This window comes from Triturus cristatus, chromosome 1_1 (assembly GCF_964204655.1).
Source record: "Triturus cristatus chromosome 1_1, aTriCri1.1, whole genome shotgun sequence".
In the NCBI taxonomy this organism is placed as follows: domain Eukaryota; kingdom Metazoa; phylum Chordata; class Amphibia; order Caudata; family Salamandridae; genus Triturus; species Triturus cristatus.
The window spans coordinates 705,112,605-705,134,941 of NC_140579.1; the positions used below are offsets into that span (position 1 = coordinate 705,112,605).

The following is a 22,337-nucleotide window of genomic DNA, read 5'->3' on the forward strand; positions in this document are numbered from 1 at the left end:
ATGGTCCAGGCCCTTGGACATTGTTTTGAAAGCACAAGGTTTTTGAAATGAAAATGGAGCAAGTCTTAGTAAAAGGGTTCTTCTTCTCTCCTTTGGCAGCAAGGTCACCACTGCAGGCCAGTCCCCCAGGATAGGGACAGTCTTCCTCCTTACAGCTTTCCTGGTGCCTCCTACTCAGGCAGAGATTCTTCTTGGTTCAAAGCAGATCTGACTTTTTAGGAGCAGGGCTCCTTCTTTTATACACCATTTCTTTTGTTCTTCCAGGCCAGGGGGGCCCTTGCCTAGTTCAGTCCAGTTCTGGAGCACTTTGTTGATGCGATGCAGGCTTCTTCTTTCAGGGTGCAGGGCAGAGCCATAAGACGCTCCACAGGGGGCGGACCCAGCATTGTGGTGGCAGAGCACAGCCCTATTCAGAGTCCAGGTGTACTCCTCCCACCCATCTACAGGTCAATCTTTCTATTCACCACCAGGCTACCTAGCCCTGCCCATCTGGGTTTCCCCAGCCCTGTCACTCACACAAGCCAGACAGCAGATACACATCATGCAGAGGCGGGCTGAAATGGTTAGGCAAGCAAAGGCCAACTTTCTAGAAGTGGCATTTGCAAACGCAGAATATTAAAATAAACCTTACGAAAAGATGTACCTTATTATTCTGAGTTCAGGCATACTAAACTCGATTTTCTACCATGTTCCCGGGGTCTATTAGGATCATAGGATGTAACAATCTTAACAGCCCATTCTGGCCTATGAGAACAGGTAGCCTTACAATAGTGAAAAACAAAAATGGCTGTAATTCACTATTAGGACATGCCACACACATCAGGGATTGTCCTACCTTATGCTACAATGCACCCTGCCCTTGGGCCTACCATAGGGGTGACTAACATGAAGTTAAGGGAAGGTTTGGGGACTGGCAGGTGTGTGCACTTGCCCAGTCAGCATGTCAGTACCAGACTGCACGCAGGTTCTGCAATGGCAGACCTTAGGCATATTTTTACCAGGCCGCGTGTGTGGGTGGTACAACCAGTGCTGCAAGCCCACCAGCGGCATTTGTATTTACAAGCCCTGGGCACTCCTGGTGCACTTTACTGGGGTCTGATAGTAAACAAAATAAGCCAATCATGGAATCCAACCAACATATACATTTACAATGGGGAGAGCATATGCACTTTAGCACTGAACAGCAGTGGTAAAGTGCCCAGAGTCATAAAACAGCCAACAACAGGTCAGAGAAAATGCAGGAGGAAGGCAAAAAGTTTAGGGATGACCCTGCAAAAAGGGCCAAGTCCAACAGCTGGCATTTATGCTGCCTACATTAAAATATGGAAAAAATCCCAACAAGAGGCCGCAGAGAGATTACGGGAAATAGACCGTATAAACCTAGAAAAATCACTAGCAGTGGTAGACAATAGTTTAACAACATTGACGTTTAATCAAGGGGGGGGACGGAAGAGCTGGTTATTTATAGAGGTCCTGTTCCTGTGCTCCTCGGAGTATACTAGAAATATCAACAAGGAAGCAGATCCTCTCTTGAGGCTGAGGTGATATGGATCACTAACTGCCTGCAAATTTGGGGGGGGGGGGGGGGGAGATCTGTATTTCAGATCTTAATGCCCTCACACACCTGTTAGGGTGTCATACTTCATCATTGGGCGCTCCTCGTCGGACCGGCGCTGCAATGTCCAACGGGCCTGGTGGCATCTTTAGCGGAGATCTTCTGATCTGATATCGCCATTTGTGAAGGATGTGTGTGAGTGAAGAAAGTCAATGGCTCCTTATTGGTGTAGAAAAAGTGATTAAAATAGGCCCTGGCCCTGTTAATTCTTTTATTGGAGTGTCAGGGCTGGGACTAAATAAAACTGGTGGGGCTACTGCAATGAGTCAAGGTATCTGGGTAGCCTATGGTTGACTGGGGTCAACATGTTTCGTGCCTTAGGTGCTCCGAGATAGAGCGGCACTTCTTCAGGACCGGAGGTAGATCTATACGTGTAGTGACCTCTGTCGGTCAGTAAAGGGATGGGATCTACCCCAAAAGTACAAAAGACCCTAAATCAGGGTTCTTGTAGAGTGGCTCCACCTGGAGAAATGGAGACAAGAAAGGGTAGGGCAAAGGGAAACAAGGAAAATAATCTCATCAGCATCTGGTAGGGGTACAAAGTTACAGGAGTCGACTAGGTGCCCGTGTTAGATGCGAGATAAAACAAAGTTAAGTGAAACAAGAGAACTAATGTGGGAAATGGAGGTAAAACAATCTACTGGGACCTATGAGGAAAAACCTTATCGTAATGTATGGTCAAAGATGAGCCAGAAACAGGTCTTACCTCTAGGGAGTAGGATCGGAGGCCTCATAGATGAGGGCAAGATGGCCCGACCACTGGAAAGAGCCCACTGAATGAAAGGGAGTAAAGGAAAATACAAGTACAAACACTGACTACATGCTAGAAAGACAACCCAAGAGCAGTGAGGGGGTGGATGGTTCCATGCAACGGAGTGTGAAACCGCCAAGGTGGAGTGGCGTGTTGGGTCGTGAACCCGAACCGCGAGTTGACAGGATCAGGTCGAGTCCATAGTGGGGAGAGGAGTGGAGTGTGTCCATCTGATATCCTGGGAACCGGTGAATCTCAGAGGCATGAGATCAGGAAATTCGGTGGGGTGAGGGGTGTCAAAGTATTCCTCGGAGTTGGGTCTATATACGTAATAGCGGAGGTCAACCACTGGTAAAGGGCTGATTAAAAGGGGGGGGGGGGGGCGTGGACCGCGCCTTCAGCTAAGCTCAACACATAGTAGAGCGTCATAGGTGGGGCAGGTGTAGGTCAAAAGAAGTGCACACTAACGTCATGCATTACGTCAACCCTTCGGTAAAAGCGGTGGGAAAAGGGGTTAAAAAGTCGCTAGTGCTAACGGAGTTGCTGCGTACCGGCATGGTGTACCAGGGGGTCGGAGTGCGATCATAGGTGATGTGCATGATCATAGCGTGTGAGGGGCACGTCTCTATGGGCTACGGGTGTGTTTTTCACCTGGGGAACATATACAGAACAAAAACTATGGTAGCGATAGACTTACGCTCTATACAAAACATACGAGTTAATAGCCCACATGCATTTACAAAGTTGTGCTCGCAGGGAGAGAAGGCGCGTCGTTCAACTTACCCTAGTTTGGGTGTGGACTCGCCTTTGTCGCCACGAGTCTTGTCCTCACCTGAATATTACTGAAAATGTGTTCCGGCCGGGTACTTAAACATGGGAGGAGTGTTGAAATTGCGCGGGATCATCCGTGGGGGACGCCATCTTGTCACGGGACAGCGTGCCTGACTCAGTGAAGAAAGACTCCGTGAAGGGTCTGAATGGTGATCAGAGGGGATTATATGATGGCTCTAAACTGTACATAATGAGTTGTATAGTGTTGATCTCTGGGATATATATAAATAAAGATGAAGGATACCTTTATAGGCAAAAGGAAATAAAGGAATAATAGACAATGTCTACCATAGCTATATGATGCGCTATATGATGGAGACAAAGAGGTCACAATCACGAGCAGTGTTGAAAACCGGTAGGTCATGAGTAGATGATGGCAATACCAAACAGATAAGGGGGTAAAAAGGGGGCACTACGGACGACTGGAACTCCATAGCCAATCAGAAAAAACTACAGACAAAGATAGAGTACCTAAGGGCATATATAGCCCCCAATGGACTCTTGGTCACAAACGCCCCCAGAATCTTCCTAGAGGATATTGGCTTCAGAAAAGAATGGTCCCTGGTAGCCTGGAAGTGCACCAGGGACTGGCTCATACTAATTATCAATACTGCAAAACGCCTGGCCGAGAAACTACTCATCGAAATAACAATTGCAGAGAACAATCTAAAAGCCTCTATCAAAATCACGGCTTTCAAAAGTAGAATTGCAGAAATCAACACAGAGATGGATGATCATAAGAACCCCCTGATGCGACAAAAAATAGCAAAACTGCAAAAGGATATCAAGAAGTTCGAGAAGGAGAGAGTATATCCATATACTAAGGAAGACTACCAAATGCCGGGTGGACAAGACTCGTGGCGACAAAGGTGAGTCCACACCCAGACTAGGGTAAGTTGAACGCTACGCGCCTTCTCTCCGTGCGAGCACAACTTTGTAAATGCATGTGGGCTATTAACTCGTATGTTAGAGCAGACTAGAAGAAGAGATGGCCGTTCCCTTTGACTAATGGGGTTGGCTTGGCTGAGGAAACCATAAGTATCACGGAGATACATGGTGTACTTTTGTCGTGCTCTTCCACTCCACCATTCTCCTCCTTCTAAAAACAGAAGCTCTACTGAATAGGGCGATAAAACAAAACTCTCTGTAAGTAGAGGTGTAACATAGACCCCTGCAGTCCCAGAGATGTGGAGGAGGTGGGAACACAGAGGGAGGGCATGCTTTAATGGAGCCTCAACCCTTCAGGGTGTCCCCATTCAGCCCAGGGCCAGAGAATATTTGTGAGACATTTCTCACTGTCTGTAAGCCCCGTAAAAACGCTGTCACCATGATTATTTATAGTGCAAAAAAGTGTAGCTACTGATAATCACTGAGTTTTTACAAATTTAGAAAACCCTTCACCAGAATTGATAACAAATAGAAACTGAAAACAAGAAACCCTATACATAACATATGAACTGTTTGGTATAATATCAAATTAATACATTATGTACTTTTTCGGTATCTCTAATTGGCAGACATAGGTACCTTTGTCTAGTCAGAGTAAGGGAGATACACACACACTAGATAATTCCTGCTTACCCCCCTGGTGGCTTGAAACGAGGAGACAGGCTTATCCCAAAGGCAATGTGTAAAGTATTTGTACTCAAACCATAGAGTAATACAGTGAAAACACCACAAACGGACACCACACCAGTTTAGAAAAAAAAAAGGTATCTTTATTTAAACCAAACAAGACCAAAAGGAGAAAAATCCAACATACGTGTAGTAAAATACTACTTTAGAACAGTTATTTCAAAAATAGAACTTGTAGCAAACAGATAGCTCCACCTTGGGCTATTACGACGTTGTGGCAAGCAATAATTCAAAGTACAGCACCGACCGTGAGGTGAGTGGCATCGGGCATGGAGTCACATGGACACCCAAACAACAGTACCTTGGAACGTAGTCTATGGACTATGCACGGCGTTGGTGTCGAAGTCGAGGCCGGCTCCCTGGCTGCCACAGGCGAGGCACGGCGTCCTGTTCACGAGGAGGCGACGTGTCAAGTTCAGAACAGGGGAAGTCAGTTGCGTCCGCAGTGAGGCCTCGGTTCTGGTGAGGCGACTCTTGGAGTCACCCTCAGCGGTTATAGTCTCCGTGATAATGGGATGCAGTCGCTAGTGGTGACTGTGTTGGTGCAAGCACTGGAGTCAGGAAGGCCAATAACTGCAGGCATCGAAGGGCATCGGAGCTGCGTTGCAGGCGGGGCAGTGCATAGTGCACTTCACGAGCTGTGCCCCCAGCCCTGGTGCAGGCCGTGGCATCAGAGCAGTGTTGTTTACGGCATCAGAGATTGTTTTTCTTGCTTCTCTTAGGTTTCTTCCAGCTCCCAACAGCAGGAACAATACTGGAATAGGCATCTCCTGGCAGGTCAGAACTCCGAACAATGGAGTTCAAGGGAGCTGGGGATGAAGTCTTTGTGTCCCTGAGACTTCAGAACAGGAGGCCAATACACACATGCCCTTGGAGATTCTTCTTCAAGCAGGTTTCTCAGCAAAGTTCCACTCTTTGTCCTTTCCTTGGCAGAAGCAGCAACTGCAGGCCAATCCCACACAGCACAGCAAAGCGGCAGTACTCCTCCTCACAGCTCTCCAGCTCTTCTCCTTGGCAAAGGTGCCTCTTGAGTTCCGAAGTGATCTAATTCTTTGGGGTTTAAGGTCCACTACTTATACCCCACTTTGTCTTTGTTCTCTTGTGGCAAGGGTCTCCGAGCCCAGTCCAAACCAGTTCTGTCCTTTCTAGTGCATCACTACAGGAGGTGGAGACTGAATTGTGCAGGGGAGACCTTGCCAATTCAGGTGTAAGTGAAACTCCTCCCACCACTCTAAATGAAGGCAAGATCTATGCAGATCAGCTCTGAGTCACCCAAGAAGGCAGACACAACTCAACCCCCCCTCCCCCAGTGGCTGTCTACAGTGAATACACATCGCCATGCCCTGTCACTCCAAAACCAGACAGTCAATACAGAAAATAGCAGAGGCACACAGAATGGTTAAATAAGAAAATGCCTACTATCTAAAAGTGGCATTTTTAAAAGCCATCTCACTAAAAAGATGTGTTAGTAAATTCTGAGTTCAGAGAGCCTAAACTCCACTTCTCTATCTCGTCCCAATGGAAAGGTATACTTGTAAGATGTTACAAAGTAACTCCCATGTGAGCCTATGGGACAGATAGCCTTTCAATAATAAAAATCGAAATAGGAAGTATTTCTCTATCAGAACATATAAAATACACCAGTACATGTCCCACCTTTTACATACACTGCACCCTGCCCATAGGGGTACGTTGGGCCTACCTGCCCGCTGCCTTAAATGTAAGAAAAGAGTAGGTTAGGGCCTGGCAAGTGGGTGCACTTGCCAGGTCAAGATGGTGGTTTACAACTGTGCGCGTAGACACTACAGTGGTGGGTCTGAGACATATTTACAGGGCTACTCATGTGGGTGGAACATCAAGTGCTGCAAGCCCACTAGTAGCATTTGATTTACAGACCCTGGCACACACTAGGGACTTACCAGTAAATCAAATATGTCAATCATGGATAATCAATCATTGTCACAATTTACACAGAGAGCATATGCACTTTAGCAGTGATCAGCAGTAGCAAAGTGCCCAGAATCCTATAGCCAACAAAAAGAGGGTCATAAAAATAGGAGGCAAAAGGCAAAACGTTTGGGGATAAACCTGTCAAAAAGGCCAGGTCTACCAATACTTGTAAATAAAAAAGTGAAAACATGCATTTATGATGAATGAATATATCAATGAACACATAAATGAATAAAAGCGGGGAGCACACAAATGGCAAAAATGCAAAGGACATGACACCGTGGTCCCATCACAGCTGAAAGAAAGTCATGCCCTGCTCGCCTGGCATTCCGGGATCCTATTTGGCCACCTGGCTCTAGGGTTAAAAGGACTAAAGACATTTAACAGTATCCCCCATTGGATAAGCACCACCATTGGCTCTGTCTACTCGCCAGCATCAGTATAAATGTCTTAAAGGAGTAAACTAGAGCTCTCCATTATACATCCAAAACAAGATGAATATCATCCCAAACAAGATGAATATTACCGATGGACAGCTGCAAACAAGAAGGGCAATTTGCTACTCTATTCACATCCAAATCCAACAGGTTAGTTCGCTCCTTCACGTATGGAAGGAGCTCAAGATGCATCTTCTCAACTATATGTCATTCCTCTATAATGTCTGCCTGCTATCCTTTAGACATGATGCATCAGTGGCATGATGGTTCATTTTTCTATCTGTAGATGCCACTTCTCCAATGTAAACTTCCTTTCTCTTCTGTGTCCTTCATGCACAGGGATACACCCAACTGTACAGTACCTGCTTTGCAGGTAGATACATACAAGATAACGCAGGCTTGGGCTGGCAACAGGCAGTAAAGCTACCACTCTATGTTAAGAAGCTGACAGCATCTAGGTTGTGTTGCATTGTGGTCCAAAGCAAAATTAAGATACTAGAGGTCTGTGGTGCATGAGTGTACATGGCTCTATGAGACCTCATTGTTTTATGAGACCTCTATGAGAGAGGTGATCTGAACCCCAGAGCCACACACTAAAACCTCGTCCCCTACACATGCCCACTCATCACCAACTCATGGTTTGTGTCCAATGGCATAGTGCTACTTACTTACCTGCAGTACTCTACAAAACCAGCACACCGATTTCCACTCTCCACTTTCTCCAATGTTTGACTAAACTGTAATGCTTTATTAATACTCCATTACCTTTTGGGGGGTATTCCAGTTGTTTATTTCAATAGCTTTCACATTTAACATATAAAAATAAAAATAACATATATAAATTTGCAATTCATAGTTTTGCTTATTACAGCTGCTAGAGTGAACGTCGTTTTATAATTATACACATCATTGTCTGAGACAATTATATACGTGTCCTGTACCCCACTGGGTAGTGACATTTGTGACTTCTGTCCACTCAGGAGTCTCTGTACATAGTGAAGGGTCAACATCTTCTTAAAATTGTAGCCTTACATGCCCTACATTTTAAACTTGAAGTGAGTTGGGAATGATGAAATCTGGACAGAGGGTCGTTCTGAAGACCTGTGGAACACGGTGTGAATGGTCTGCATCAGATTTAAGATGGCAAGGGTGACATCATAGAAGCATCACAAAGGAGGCTGCTCCAGGTCTGCATCAAGATCTAGAGCTCTCTGGCACCAGAATGATCCTCATTTGGTGTGGCTCCCCCAGTTTAACATTGATGCAGCCATTAACTATGAATGATGTTAGCATGCTATGTGATTGCAGCTTTACTAAGCTGTTCTACATATCTAAGTCTATGAGTACATCGCCTGTATGCACACATGCACCCCCTGTTAGCATTCTATGTACGCATGAAAGCCAGATGACAATATGATGCAAGGGAGAGAGGTTCAAGCTGTGCATAAAGGATTACAATTTGTGATTCTGGAATGTGTCTTGGGCAAAGAGTCTTCCACTCTAGCACCTGGGAAGAATAACAGTCACAAATAAGAAAGTTGAGATGATTCCAGAGTAGTCGCAGCAAACAAGGGATTAGGATGCAGAGAGAGTTCAGTAAAGATATCCACCCCAGGTATTGGCAGCTATCCAATTTACGGTAAGCCTTACAGCCGCCATTCAGATATTGGGTGGGCTGCGGCCTTGGGCAAGTCTTTCACTCTGCAACAGCATGTTGTTCATTGTAACACCACGAAGTTCAGTGGATTGTCCAAAGGGTGAGAAGTATAAACTCAAAAAAGGTAGGACTGGGGGGTCTTTAAAGTACGGGTTTGTGAAATTGAATTTTTCATATTTTGGGCAGCTTCATCAAGTTTACAGAGTTTTAGAGTAGAAAGGCAATAATACTGCAAAAGGTATGTTTATGGGAGTAAGAAAAGCAAAAAATACCTTTTGGGCCATATTTTAGCAGGAGCATTTCTTACAAACACATTACTTCACGCAGTATTTCACTGGGAAGCAAAGCTTGACCAAGGCGTTCACTGGAGTCAGGAAGGAAGCAGGACATTACATGTCATTAATGCCAGTACACAGCTCAAACTATGTAAAGGAATGGTAAAGATTGAGGGTTGCGGAAAACCTCATACCCTGTTGACAACAGTTATTTGCAGGATGAATCCGGCCACTAGAGGTCGAGGCAGTCACTTGGTGATAGGCATCAGATGTTTCCACTGAATCCAGACTGGTTGGAGAATGACGGATGATCATGGTACGACTGTTGATTTTAAGTCATGGACCAGCTCTGATAATGCTGTTGTTGTGGTTAGCGAGGGGATTTGTTGCTTCAGTAGGATGGCTTATAGCTGTTGAGGAATTTGGTTAAATTCATGGTGTTTTCAATGTTATGACTTGTTGGTATAGGACAGGCAGCCTTTTAGCAGCACTGCTGCTGAAAGATATGGGGTGTTTTGGTAACAGCGATGGAGTGTGACTATTGGGTTTAACAAGAGACACTCTGGTTTTGCAGAAGCACATGCATATGAAAAGCAATTGAAGCTAACTTTACTATGTAGCAGGGAACTTGATTGCCTTCCGGAATATCCAGAAGTCGGTCAGTGATTGGAAACCTCACTATCAGTGGCATTGCTTTACAGGTGATACAGGGCTCGGAAGATCTCTTCGTGGTCTTTCCTGGTAAAATTTGACACCGCCTACAGTATCTAGATTATGAATCGTCTCTTCTGATGTGGATCAGGGAACAAAGAAGGGAGGCACCTCTCCTATTTATTTTGAAAAGGAATTCTGTGAGCCTGATTTTAAAGGAGAGTTTATTTAATAGCACCTGAGGGTTCAGGTCCCTGGCAGGAGGACATACATTCATCAGCCATCAAAATGATGCTTTGCTGGACAGTACAAATACCACCTCCCTCAAACCCTATTGCAGCCAAACCTTTTCTACTAAAATCAAACATGATAGTTGTATTTTCCAGGGAAGGTTGAAGGCCCAAAATGCCCAGTCTTACGAGGGCACATGCCTTGGTGTACGTTCCTGCTGCTATGTAGCAGATATGGATACAGGCAGTGCCGGTTCTACCATTAGGCAACACTAGGCTGCCGCCTAGGGCAGCAAATGGGGGAGGGTGGCAAAAAACATGAGTTTGGGAATCCCCTTGAATGGCCTTTGACCTCGAAAGCGCATTGGTTATAGCGCCTTCTACAATTCCACGTGGTGTGACGTTACGTTCGGTGCCACGGGCGGGGGCCGTGTGCGCCGCTGTAGATATGCGACTTCCAATTTCGCTCCAGTGTTGCCAGATTGGGCTATTTCCCGCACAAATGGGCAACATTTTTCCCATTTGTGTGAGAAAACCCCCAAATTGCAGGCGGCTACTTTTTGGGCGTTTATTGACCCGTTGTGCGCATTTTTGTAAGCTGGGGCGGCGCCTCAGCAGTGTCGGCATCAACACAACACTATATCATTATTGGCAGCCAGCCCTGAGTAGCGATTGGACACGAAGCGCGCAGCATGACGAAGCCTCATTGGCCAGTGTGGGAAAGTGCAACCACACTACACGTATCAACTGAGAAGAAGTAAAAAGTGTACTTTCATGTTTGGGTCCCAGGGCCGTCAATCTGCTAGCGCGCGAAAGCTCTACCAATAACGGCCGGGGCCTGAAATCATTTATCATCCAGAGCCCACCCTTGGCAGACTTGTAAAGCTGTGTTGTCATTTAGTGCGCACCAATGCACGTGGTGATGTGGATGCATGCCTCCAGTGACTGACTTCAACAGGCCAACACAAATTGTTGAACCAAACCGACTCCAAGTGTAGGCCCATAAGTGAGTGACTCACTTCACGTGTCACTCTGACTGAGTGAGTCAGTTGGACCTTGGGCGCCGGGCAGGGGCAGGTCGTGTGAGAGGAGACTTTGACTTTCGACTCTCCTTGTGGTGCGTCCGATCGTTGGAAGATTAAAGCAACAAGAAATACGTTTTTTCTTTAGGTTGTATGCTGTTTTTGGAGGTGGCACTTCTGAAAATATAAGATGCGCGTCACTCTGGGGGTGAGGTTAGGCAAAGGACACAATACCGAATAGAAGTGCTTTCTCTGTCATGTGTAGAGGGAGTGTGTTGGAGGCTCTGGCCTTGCCCATGGACATGGAGACAAACCTTCACAGTAACAGGGCCAGTGTTTTAAATGGGACTGCCCATGTAAATATTCTTCTATTCATTAATTGAACTATTAATTCTCAGTTTTGTAGTAGTGCAGCTGTGTTAAAAGCACTAGAAAGTTTCTTTATATTGAGCAGTTTTGGGCAACAAATAAAGTGATTAATTTACCTGCTGGAGAGAGATGGGAGTTTCTTCTAGTGGCAGTTTTCATTTGTGTAAGGTAGCCCAGAGGGTTAATATCGTAGCTGCCAAGTATTCGCATTGCTAATGTGACATTTCCATTTTTGCAGTAACTTATGAGTGACATTCCACAGCAAAATGTGACACTTCAAAAACATTTTATAATGTGTTAAAATAATGAGTTGCATATTCATTGTGCTTTAAGTCATAGGTTGGGACCTCGTAGCACTATAAATACAGAAGTAATTAACCACCACTCCTTACCCCCCTGCCAACCAGAAATCTATTCCTTTACTATCTGGTTACACTCATCTGCAGTGACTGAATTCTTCTAGCCTGGATGACAGGGGGAGAGAGTGATGGTAGTAAAAGGGAGGGGGCGGCATTTTTCAATTCTCGCCTAGGGCGACAAAGCACCTAGAACCGGCCCTGGATACAGGTCCAATTTCGTGGCTAGTCTATGATCAACCTTGACCTGGGGAAGGTATGGAGAGCATTGTTTTGGTTTTCTCCCCTCACTAAATCTTCATCATCAGTCCCTAATGGTGAGGACTGATTACACCTGATTGGTTTCACTACTTAGAACACTGGTGAATGCTTCTCTCCTGTCAAGAAGGTGATGGTGTTAACACTCGTTGAGAATAAAGGTGTCTAACAAACTCAACAGATAGTGGATTTCCTGAAGCGTCCTATCAAATATTTGTTGTGTCCGTGTATGGACAGTGAACTGTTACTGTCATTGATATCGGGCTACTAAAGAGTCACATGGAGAATGCTCTTTTTCGGTGGTGGTTTTATTAGGGAGATGTTGATCTGAGCCATTGGATAAAATTGTTGGGGTTTTCTGTGCAACAGTTTTGGTTCTAGGAACATATTGGCAATGCTGTTTGTTCTAGCTGTGAAATTGCTTTGCTAAATCTAATGATGGTGTCAGAAGAAATGTGGGTGCTGGCTCGAGGGGTGCCTTTGGATTACACTCTTTGTGGCAATACAGTTTATTGTACTATTGTGAGCAATACACAAATGCTGCAAACATACTCAGAACCTTTTGGGACCCCCATGAACTCTTCTTCTGATAGGGGTTTATCAATACCACAGAGGCAACTTCTTCAGATTGAATTACTCTCTTGAGAATTGCATTTGTGGTTACAAAAGATTCGGAAAGCTTACGTATTTTAGTGACAAATATATACATGTATCATGACTTCCATATAATCTAGGTTCTTCAGGTACCACCATATTGGTATTATTCTCTGTACGTAGGCACTGAAACCATTTTCAATCGTACTATTTTGGTAAGAGTGTTGGTGATAACCATGTGTTGGTTTTGATAAGGCTATTGGAGTCAGGTGAGAGATGCCTTTGATAAGACCTTTGGTGTTCCCCATGGTTGTCTTTGGAAAGGCTTTCTTTGTCAGGCATTGTATGACTTTTCATATCTTCTGATGATAGAAGTAGAAAACTATTGTTGATATCAAAGGCTTTACTTTGATTATCGTGTGTACTCCATCGGTGCAATTAAGATATCAGGGGAGTTCATTACAATCCTGCCGTTTGTTGAAAGATTGGATTTAACACCATTGACATTAATGTTAGTGGTGGAATGTCCTTGGTAAGGCCATTGGTAATGTCCATGTTAATTGTAGAGAATCTTTGAGGTAGAATTAGTGACTTAATGTTACTATCGCAGTACCTTCCTGTGCAGAGAAGTGTTGTCATTGGCAATCTGGTTTGGGAAAGTACGTGAATATAATATCACAGAGCATAAGTACAATGTGTGTTTTGTTGCTTTTATTGTTAAATAAATATAATGGTATTAGCAGAAATACAGTTTTAGGAAGGATTCCAAAGCTAATTGTTGAGAAGTTTGGTACTCAGTAAGAATGTATTTCGGTGGTATGAAAATGTTATTAAGTTTAGAGTTGGAGTTGGGAGCACACGGGGCACCATGATAGCTGCAGGACTTTGGAGCTTCCATCCTCAGCCCTACGCCTTCACCTGCAGTGGCTGAGCTTCTAAGTTTTGAATCACTCCTTAGGCTGATTTAATTGGAGAAGACGGTAGGCACCTGAAATATATGAATTGGTGGTGGTGCCATACTGAGGACCTGCAGAATGAGCTGGGGCACAGTTCTCTTTATTCCCTCACCTCTCTTCTCTGTGATGCTTTTTGAGTCTGACAGTAGCACACCGTGTTTCTGGGTGGCACCGGATCACTCTGAAGCTGCGAGGAATTGAGGGTGGATGCAGATGACTGAGAGACACTGTCGATGCAATGGTATGAGTTCGGTATAGCAGAGTTGTGCCAGCTATCAGCATTTTTTCCAGAGGGAGTGAAGAAGAAGTCCACCCAACGTGGTGTGGGGAATGTCAGGGCCTTGCAAAGACTGTTTGGTCTCCATCTGCTGCTGTACCTTAGAGCCTCCCTGGCAAGACTGAATGCCAGCTGGAGTCTGCTGACTGTAGGTGCACTGAATAGTGGCTACTAACTGTCTCCTGTGTGTTCTGCATCATATAAGATCCAAGGCAGGGCTGGCAAAAAAGCAAAAGGGAGCACTTGGGAATTCTTCAAGACATGCACTTCTTCTATGAAGAAGAGATGGGGGGACTACTAAGGAGGAGACTCCTCTGGAGTGCTTACTATTGGATATTAAGAAAATGCTCTTCAAATCCCTGCCTGCTGACCTGGCTGCGAGATCTGACAAAAAAGAATAATCAGTGAAGGTCATTGCATCAATGATTAAAGTCTTCTACAGGAGTCTGAAACCTTTGGTACAAACAGTGACAAAGGAACATTGTACTGGGATGCTGGAGTGACACAAAGATACCTTGGAGATGTTTACCTGAAACTGAAGAGTTTAGGAACTGTGTGAAGGAAAATATAATGAGGATCATTCTGAGGATAAAAACTTCTGTTATTTTGACAAGGGGATCTTCTTTTCTTTTAGAATACTGTGTCATCTGGCCTCGATGCTTCGGAGGAGCGGGTGACCTGGCTGAAAGTTTGCTGCTGTCACTGTGTGATCAGTCAGTGATAAAAACAGACCCTTATCTCAGGAAGACCTATTGTCTGCCGACGATAGAGCCAAACATAGATGGAAGGGGCATAGGCATTGTGATGGCTGTTTTAAGGTCACATGAGCTGTGAGATGAGGTCCTACGTAAGGAGATGTGTAGAAATGACATGTGTTGTGATGGGTGAATAGAAAGAGCTGGTTGATATGCAGATGATGGTGCTATTTCATTGCCACTTGAGACAAGTCCATTCAGCATTTCTTGTCTTCTCTCATTGAATCAAGATGCTGTGTGCCTCGCAGTGATGATACTGAGGTTGAGAAATTGGGGTAACTGGCTCGGTTGCATGTCTTGGCCCTCGTGTACTTGCGTACTGGGAGGGGACTTAGGGATTTATTGAGAATTTGTCAGAGTGCGATATCTGCCAAAAAGTGGGGGATGTCCTGGCGGCCATATTTAGTGTGCCTTCGACATCGACGTACTCGTAATTTTGGTAGATGTTCTGCCTCTGTGCAACTCTAAATAAATCTGTCTCTCTGCTTGTTCTCCTCTAGTTTCACTCCTTCTTGATATCCAGAAGTTGTTCTGGAGTTAATTTTTCTGCTTTGTGGTGATGATTCTGAAAATTGATATAGTTCTGATTGTGTGGGTTCTGGGAGGTTGTTCCCGATGGGGAGACGTGACTTTGCGGGCGTGAACCATACAACGTAATTTTTGCTGTGATTTCCTCAAAAACGTTTTTAGTCTGATGGGGTATGTCTTTAACCAGCAATACAATTGCAGGAATTAGATGGCTTTCATAAAAATTTTGATAACAGGTCTGACATAGTTTTAGTAAGAATATCGGTGCCTCTGGTGTGTTGCCATTAGTAACAATGTTGGCGTCTGTGGTGGGCAACTTTAATGAGACTGTTGTTGATGGCAAAGTAGCGCACCAGTAATAACGTTGGAATCAGCAGTGTTATAGGGGAGAGGATGTAGCCTAATGGCTAGAGCAGCGGACCTTGGAGCTGGGGAACTGAGTTCAAGTCTCGGCAAGGGACGCTCAACATCCTCTGATTCAGAGCAATTCACTTAATCTCCCCGTGCGTAAAAAATGAAAGTGTCTGTCTGTAATACAACTGGTGCTCATGGAAAGTGCTCTGATACCTGCGGATCAAGTTTGCAGTATATAAAACTCTGGAAAAAAATAATAATAAAATTAACCCCATCATTTACGGAAAGAGACATTATGGACTTCAGTCACAAAATGTTCCTGAAAGCTGGTGTGACCTACCTGTGACTCCTGGCTTACTCCTCAAGTTCCTTGAATATGGCACCCCGATTCATGTAAGAATGATTTGTGAATTGGGTTACAATGATTGAAAAGACCCTGATGACGATTTATTTTCAGTATTAAAGGCAGAGCCTCACAGTTTTTTCCAAGAAAATAAAAGGGAAAAGCCAAAAGGCTTGGATAAAAGATGTCTTTCCTACTGGTTTCTGTTAGTAATCTGGTTTTGTTAAATAATTGTGGACTACAGGGATCACATACCTATGCCATTCTTTCCCAACTCCAAATGTAGTGACTTAACAGATATGTTAATATAAAGAGTGGGGTAATTATGGAGAATGTCTGTCCTGACTAGCGTTCATATGTACAAGATTAGGCGTTCAGTGCTAGTGTAGAGGCTGTTGGTGTTTGGATGTCATCGGTCAGAGTCTCTAGGAGTGCAGTGGATTACATTTGATAAGGATATTGTTGGTAAAGGTGGTCTAGAATAGGGAAGGGTGTTCCAAGTGCTTGGATAGAAACAATACTGTTCTTGGTAAAAGTGAGGTAAGCGTTGTTAAATAAGTTGATGATAGTTGCATAAAGACCCTAGCAGGGCAAAGCTTCAGTAAACATTTTGATTTTAAATGTATGATGAATGTAAGGATGTTGTTGTGAGCAAATGCTGTCTACATAGCAGTCCTCAGTGCGTGCATCTCAATGAAACACAGCACTATTATACGGAAGGGCTATAGCGGGATATGTCCAGGGGCAGTGCCATCTATCATCAGTTATTTCTAGTACCTAGTGGTCAGGGACACCTGGGAGGTGGACTGTAGGCTGCATAGCCTGTGCAGCCAAGATGCTCTAGTTGCATGCTGCTCATTTAAGCTGCTGAAGGAGCAAGGAATCTTCTATTCCCAAAAATGGCTGTTTCTCGACTGTGTTTCATGAGTCTTTCAATGATCCTTCAATGTGGGGGTAGAAAGTTCCACATGCCAGTATGAACATTGTCCCATCTTTTGTGCTGATGGAGGACGGTCCATTAGAGAGAGATGTCAGAGGGTGACTGCAATGTTTGTCCATTAGGTCGCTTCCTGGCACTGCGTCTGGTTGGATCAGCCCTCCTATATGGCTGGCTTCGCAGATCTGCACAGAGAGAATGTTGCTGGTCAAACTTTTTTTGTCATTGCTAATTTTGGAAACATTAATGCATAGGACAATGAAAATAAACATCTTTATTAGACTGAGAGGCCAAACATTGTGTCCAAAAGGGATATTTTTACCATTAAAAAAGTGTTAAGCATGCGCGTGCACACACAAATCTCAACTTGTAAGAACACTAGCAAATACAGAAATAGTTATATCTGGTTCCTGCAATATTAAATGCTACTGAACCTCCTATATGCACTGACCATAGGAGGTTACAAGATACTCATTTTACTGAGACCTTCAAAGCATCCATGTTTCTCACTAGGCAGACAGCCTAGGATCATTCCATCTTGCCTAAGACTGAAAGCATACACTTTCAAAACATCCTCATTTGAAGAGTTTAGCTTTTCCTTAATTTAACTTCCAAGTTGTCATATAAACTGAGGGCTTTATAAGCTTGTCTCTGCGCTGTGAACCTTTAGTTTCCCACATGAAATGATAAGGACTTTTCCCCAGTCCTAATAGTCAAGGACATGTTTATGCAAGATGAGCTGTTTTTTTCTCTGTGATATTTCTCTCACCATATCGTACTATGCTCCTGAAGATCTTCAAATGAGGTTGTTGCTGTAACGAGCAAACCGACTATCATATGGTATTGTGCTTGAAAGCTGTTTCTTAGCAAAAACTACCGGTGCAAAGATCATAGCAGCATTCCTGACTGAGCATACACGCAAGTGCATGAGACAAATAAGAGAATAAAGCTCCTAAGGTTTCTGTAATTTACTTTATATTATTACATTTGTAAAGATTGTTTTTCTCACTTGAGATGCACAACACTTCCACCAGTTACATCTCTAGTGATTTTATTAGGGCCTGATGAGAAAAACTATTCTTTTAAATTCTTCTGTCTAGTGTCTGTTGGTCAACTATTTTAAGGGGAGACCTTGCGTACTGCAGGTATGAGAGTAGTGCATTATCTTGCTCCCTTGCAACTAATGTAAGTTAAAGGGTGCATCCTCATTGGTTGCCAAGACATCAACTCTAAGGTCTGTTTGCCCCTTCTTTGGCCTGAGCGAAAAAAAGAAACTCTTAGACAGTTGCAGGAGTGAAAAGATCCAGTGAGAGTAAAACAATCTAATATTATTCTGTATATTTTTTGCACAGTTTCCTCAAAGAAACCTTACAATTAAAACTGGCATTAGTATGCACTCCATGACATAATGTTTTTCCCCAATATTAAATGGATATGTTATCCTGCAGGTGAACAGGTATGATCTAGAAGTTATCCATCATCACATCTAAACAATTTAAATGCCTTCAAAAATTAAGATTTCATTGACATTAATTTTAGATTAAAGTAATCTTACACCAATGTAAATATAGTAAAATGGACTGTAAGAAGTAACCTAATCAGATGGTAAAATAAAAACTAAATATTTTTTTAAGTAATATCTTAAACAATCCAAATGAGAATTAACCAGTCTGAAGAATCTGAAAGAGGCAATGCCCAAAAGCTATCTAACAAAAATGTATTTTTCTAAGCATGTTATGATATGGTTACCTAAATATAATCTAAAACTAAGCACTGACCTTCATACAAGCTACACATTATCTGAACACAAGCCTAATAAAACATAATCTGTCAGTATATTTTGAAGTCACATGAAGTAATCAGTAAGTAGTGAATACTGTCTATTTCTACTGTTAGTAAGGAGTCATCAATGAATTACATATTTCTCTAACGGTTTAATTATTAATTCATATATAATTTGTTACTGTGAAAATTAAATATAAACTAAGAAAGTGAAAGAAAACCTATTGTAACAATAGTGCCACGTCCCCTGTTCACCCCAGTCAGATACTCATGCCTACATCTTTGAAGTAACTGCACAAATTAACACATGATGTCAGATCTAAATTCTTTTCAATTGCCAGCAACCAACTACCTTCCTCCATCCCAGAAATTACCTAAAGTTAGAAGCTATAATGGACTTTCGTCGCTGAAGCTGTTGTCACACAAGAGCCTTGAAGAACGCTTCCCTGTGCTAGCGGTGAAAGGCACAGTCTTCAATGCTGGGCAGATAATTTAGAGGATACGCAGGGAAACAGAAAACGAGAGACAGCATGAAAAGGAAAGCAGAACAGACAGTGAAGGAGCAGCAGGCAAGAAAGCAAGTTAGTGCTAGAAAATGAGACGGAAAACACTGTGGGCTCCACATTATGCAGTGTAAGCATTGCCCTAATATTTTATTCAGTAACAAATTACTACTTGGCAGTTCATGGAACATCTGATGTAAGTGCTCACACAGTCATAAGAAATTAAGGTTGTGGTAGAAGAACAAGAGCGATTGTTGCTCAAACAAGTAAGGAACCTGAGAAGGCCAAGGTTATTGACCAGAAGCGGGTGGTGTCTCTTCACAAAAAATTAAGTACTAAGATGAAAGATCTACAACAGCACAAGCAACTAGTTAAAGGCTGAGACCCAAGATTGCCACTACATTTAACTGAAAATGTGTGCCACACATACAATGCCAACAGAGAGTAGTCAGCAAAAGCAAATTATAAAAAAGGCTGAGGCTCAGTACAGCAGGCATCCCACTTCAGTACATTTTCTGCTGTACCAATTGGATTGTCAAAGGAAGGGATGAAATGTATTGCCCACCAGAAACAAAATCACCAAGCAGTGGTGTTGTCCATGTTAAACTTTGAGAAATAATGCTGATTCCCCCTGTCTTCAGCAATGATTCTGAGAGATGTGGCAAAGGGATTCTGTGGTTTAGAGCAAAGGGCACACATGATATGGTCTAAAGTTTTTATAAAGGATTCATTGAATCAAAAACAGTTGGACAAGGATCCAGTGGGTTGAAAACCTTTGGGCAAAGATCTGGTGAATCAAAGCCCCTTGAGTAAGAGTATCCTGATTCCAAGTCTCAGGGGTTAGGACTTGTGTTTCAAAACACTTTGTAAGAATCCTGTGTTTTAAAACTATCACTCAAAGATCCCATATCTTGAAATAGAAGGCATGGATCCTAATTTCTGAGACCTGGGCCAATGAAGCCATAATTTGCTAGGGTTTCAGGGAGGCTGTCAATTAAACACTTAATATTGGATCAATGAAGGCACTAATCCAAGATTGTGCAATTCATGCCCTTGTAATAGATCGTGTCACTCAACATTTGGAAGATATCCCCAAAGGTAAGCCCAAAATAAATACATTGGATGTGGATCTTGTTTTATGTGATGAAATTATGCAGAGCCATACTGCTCTGTTGGGTCAGAGTTTGCTTTTTCCTAGAAAATTCCATAGGAATTTCACAGCAAATGGAAGTGATTCACAATCCGTGCTTGTTAAGACTGAGAGATAATTTTTAATTATCTATCACTGTTTTATACATAAACTGCAAGTACAGTGATGTACACTATTCAGTTTTCTGCGGTGGCCAAAGATGTATCACTTGTTGCTGATTATGGTGTGGCTAACTTTGGAAAATTAGCAAACAGCTAAACCTTGGATACACTATTCCTTTAATGACGAGTGACACTGCGTGATCCGTCTCTGATTTTTACCAACAATAATTATTTATTTCATCAAGGACAATGACATAATGTTCCATTATTACTAATAATGATGCACAGTCCTCTTAGTAAGTGATGCTGTAAACCCAGGCCCTAGTAATATTGTACATTCAGCCACTAATCACAAGTGACAAATCACACTCCTTTAAGGATTTTAAACCATATAGTTTATTTTCAATAGTGATACAGTGCATAGGTTGCTAGTGACACTGCACCAATCACCCTGTGCTTACTCACCAGTAATGATATCCTCGATGGCTCCATCTCCTCCCTCATACATTAGAGGTTCTTTCACTTGTTGCTTTCTCTTTAACTCTGCAATCAAGTCAACCTGCTGCCGCTTGGACTTCAGTGCTGGAGACTGGGCAGAAACATCAAGAAAGGCAAAGTTAGATTTGAGGCAGGACATTTAGTGGCAAGGTGCAGATTTTAATTTCTTGTAACCATTATTGAAACCCCACTTGTCCCATTCTCCAGCTTCAATTGAGTGATCTTGGCCACAGATGCCGGGGTCTGTGCCTTTAACCTTGGGATTCTATCATGGCAAGAGCAACTCACAACTGGGAATTCAGTTGGATGGACAAGTGATGGAGCAAGGTTTCGTAAAGAAGAAACTTGCTCGGATGCAATCTTCTCAATAATGTATAACACTAATCAACTTGTTTGTAAATACTAATATTACATTACACACAATATATCGTATCTAGGGGAAGCTTTCATATGTGTATTACTAACCAGTAACCCGAGTGTCTTAAAATGGCCGACAAAACGCAGGAATTTCACAACGCATGCGTCTACTGCATCTACGTAGTATGACGTTTTCTATTCTTAGAGGGATTCTTTTGCAGCTGCGCAATAGCGTTTAAAATGGTCGTTGAAACTCACATATTAATGCACATGCTACTGCTTAAACTAAACCTTGCAAGTTCTACTTATTGCTAATGCGAAAGATTATTATAAGTAAATGGGATTAGAGTAGAGATAAGTGGTATACAGTGAATTCATTTATTTTTGTATTCTAACATGTCTTTTTCTGACTTTATTATTAGTTCTTATATGGGCCGTGGAGGGTGACTGAAATCCCTACCCCGCCGGATCTGTGCGCACGCGCACTAAACCCTGCCCGGAACTATGATTACACCATTGAAACCCAGCCAAGGTCAAGCTAGGTAGAAGCACATGGGAACTTAACCCATTGACCCGGGCAAGAGCAACATATTGTAAAATTGTATAAATTGTATTAAGCATAATGTGAAATGCGGGTGGGAATAAAGCTTTGGGAAAATAAATTAAGGGGCGGAAACATAGAACAAAGAGCCTAATGAAAAATATTACATTTAGCACTGTGTGATGAACTCACCTCCTTGCCCTGTCCAATCAGAAATAGGGGAAAACACGATATTGAAACATTTGGGGATGGTACACAAACACAGAATTGTATAATAGAGGTAAGTTAGTTAGTTAGATGTCTGCCTCTGTTCTGAATCCAGCCCAACACGTATGCTGCCACAGACGCTGTCCGAGACGTTGTCTCAGACCCTGCAGATGCCAGTGACCCTGCCAGAGAGACTGAAAAACTTAATCGATAATCCACTCATCTAGAAGGGGAATTGCGGAAGAAAGATCGAGAAGAGTAGTGCCAGAGATGGGTGCGACGCTGGCGTTGCACTTAGAAGAGGTTACCTTCCCGGTCCTGAACCTGTCCTGATCCTCTGTCTTCCACCTGTCCCGGTGGACTCCATCTAGCCCATCTTCAAGGAGTTGGGTTCATCTATCACCTTAGGTAAATATA

The 22,337-nt window shown here is 43.2% G+C and overlaps 1 protein-coding gene and 1 long non-coding RNA gene across 4 annotated transcripts in view; one reads left to right on the forward strand and one right to left on the reverse strand.

The window, feature by feature from the left end:
• Positions 1–22,337, forward strand: part of LOC146870927 (uncharacterized) — an 88,472-nt gene that overhangs the window by 27,090 nt on the left and 39,045 nt on the right. The gene's annotated exons all lie outside the window — the stretch shown is intronic.
• FMNL1 (formin like 1) overlaps positions 7,947–22,337 on the reverse strand; it is a 1,060,054-nt gene continuing 1,045,663 nt past the window's right edge. For 2 of the 3 annotated variants that reach the window (XM_085647364.1, XM_085647383.1), the window contains exons 25-26: positions 20,783–20,906; positions 7,947–16,966 (exon numbers count right to left, since the gene is read on the reverse strand). In XM_085647364.1, coding sequence (XP_085503490.1) covers positions 16,863–16,966; positions 20,783–20,906 — 228 coding nt within the window. In that variant the 3' untranslated portion in view covers positions 7,947–16,862. Of the gene's footprint in view, positions 16,967–18,937; positions 19,043–20,782; positions 20,907–22,337 lie in introns of all 3 variants that reach the window. The other variant, XM_085647374.1, reaches the window with a different exon arrangement.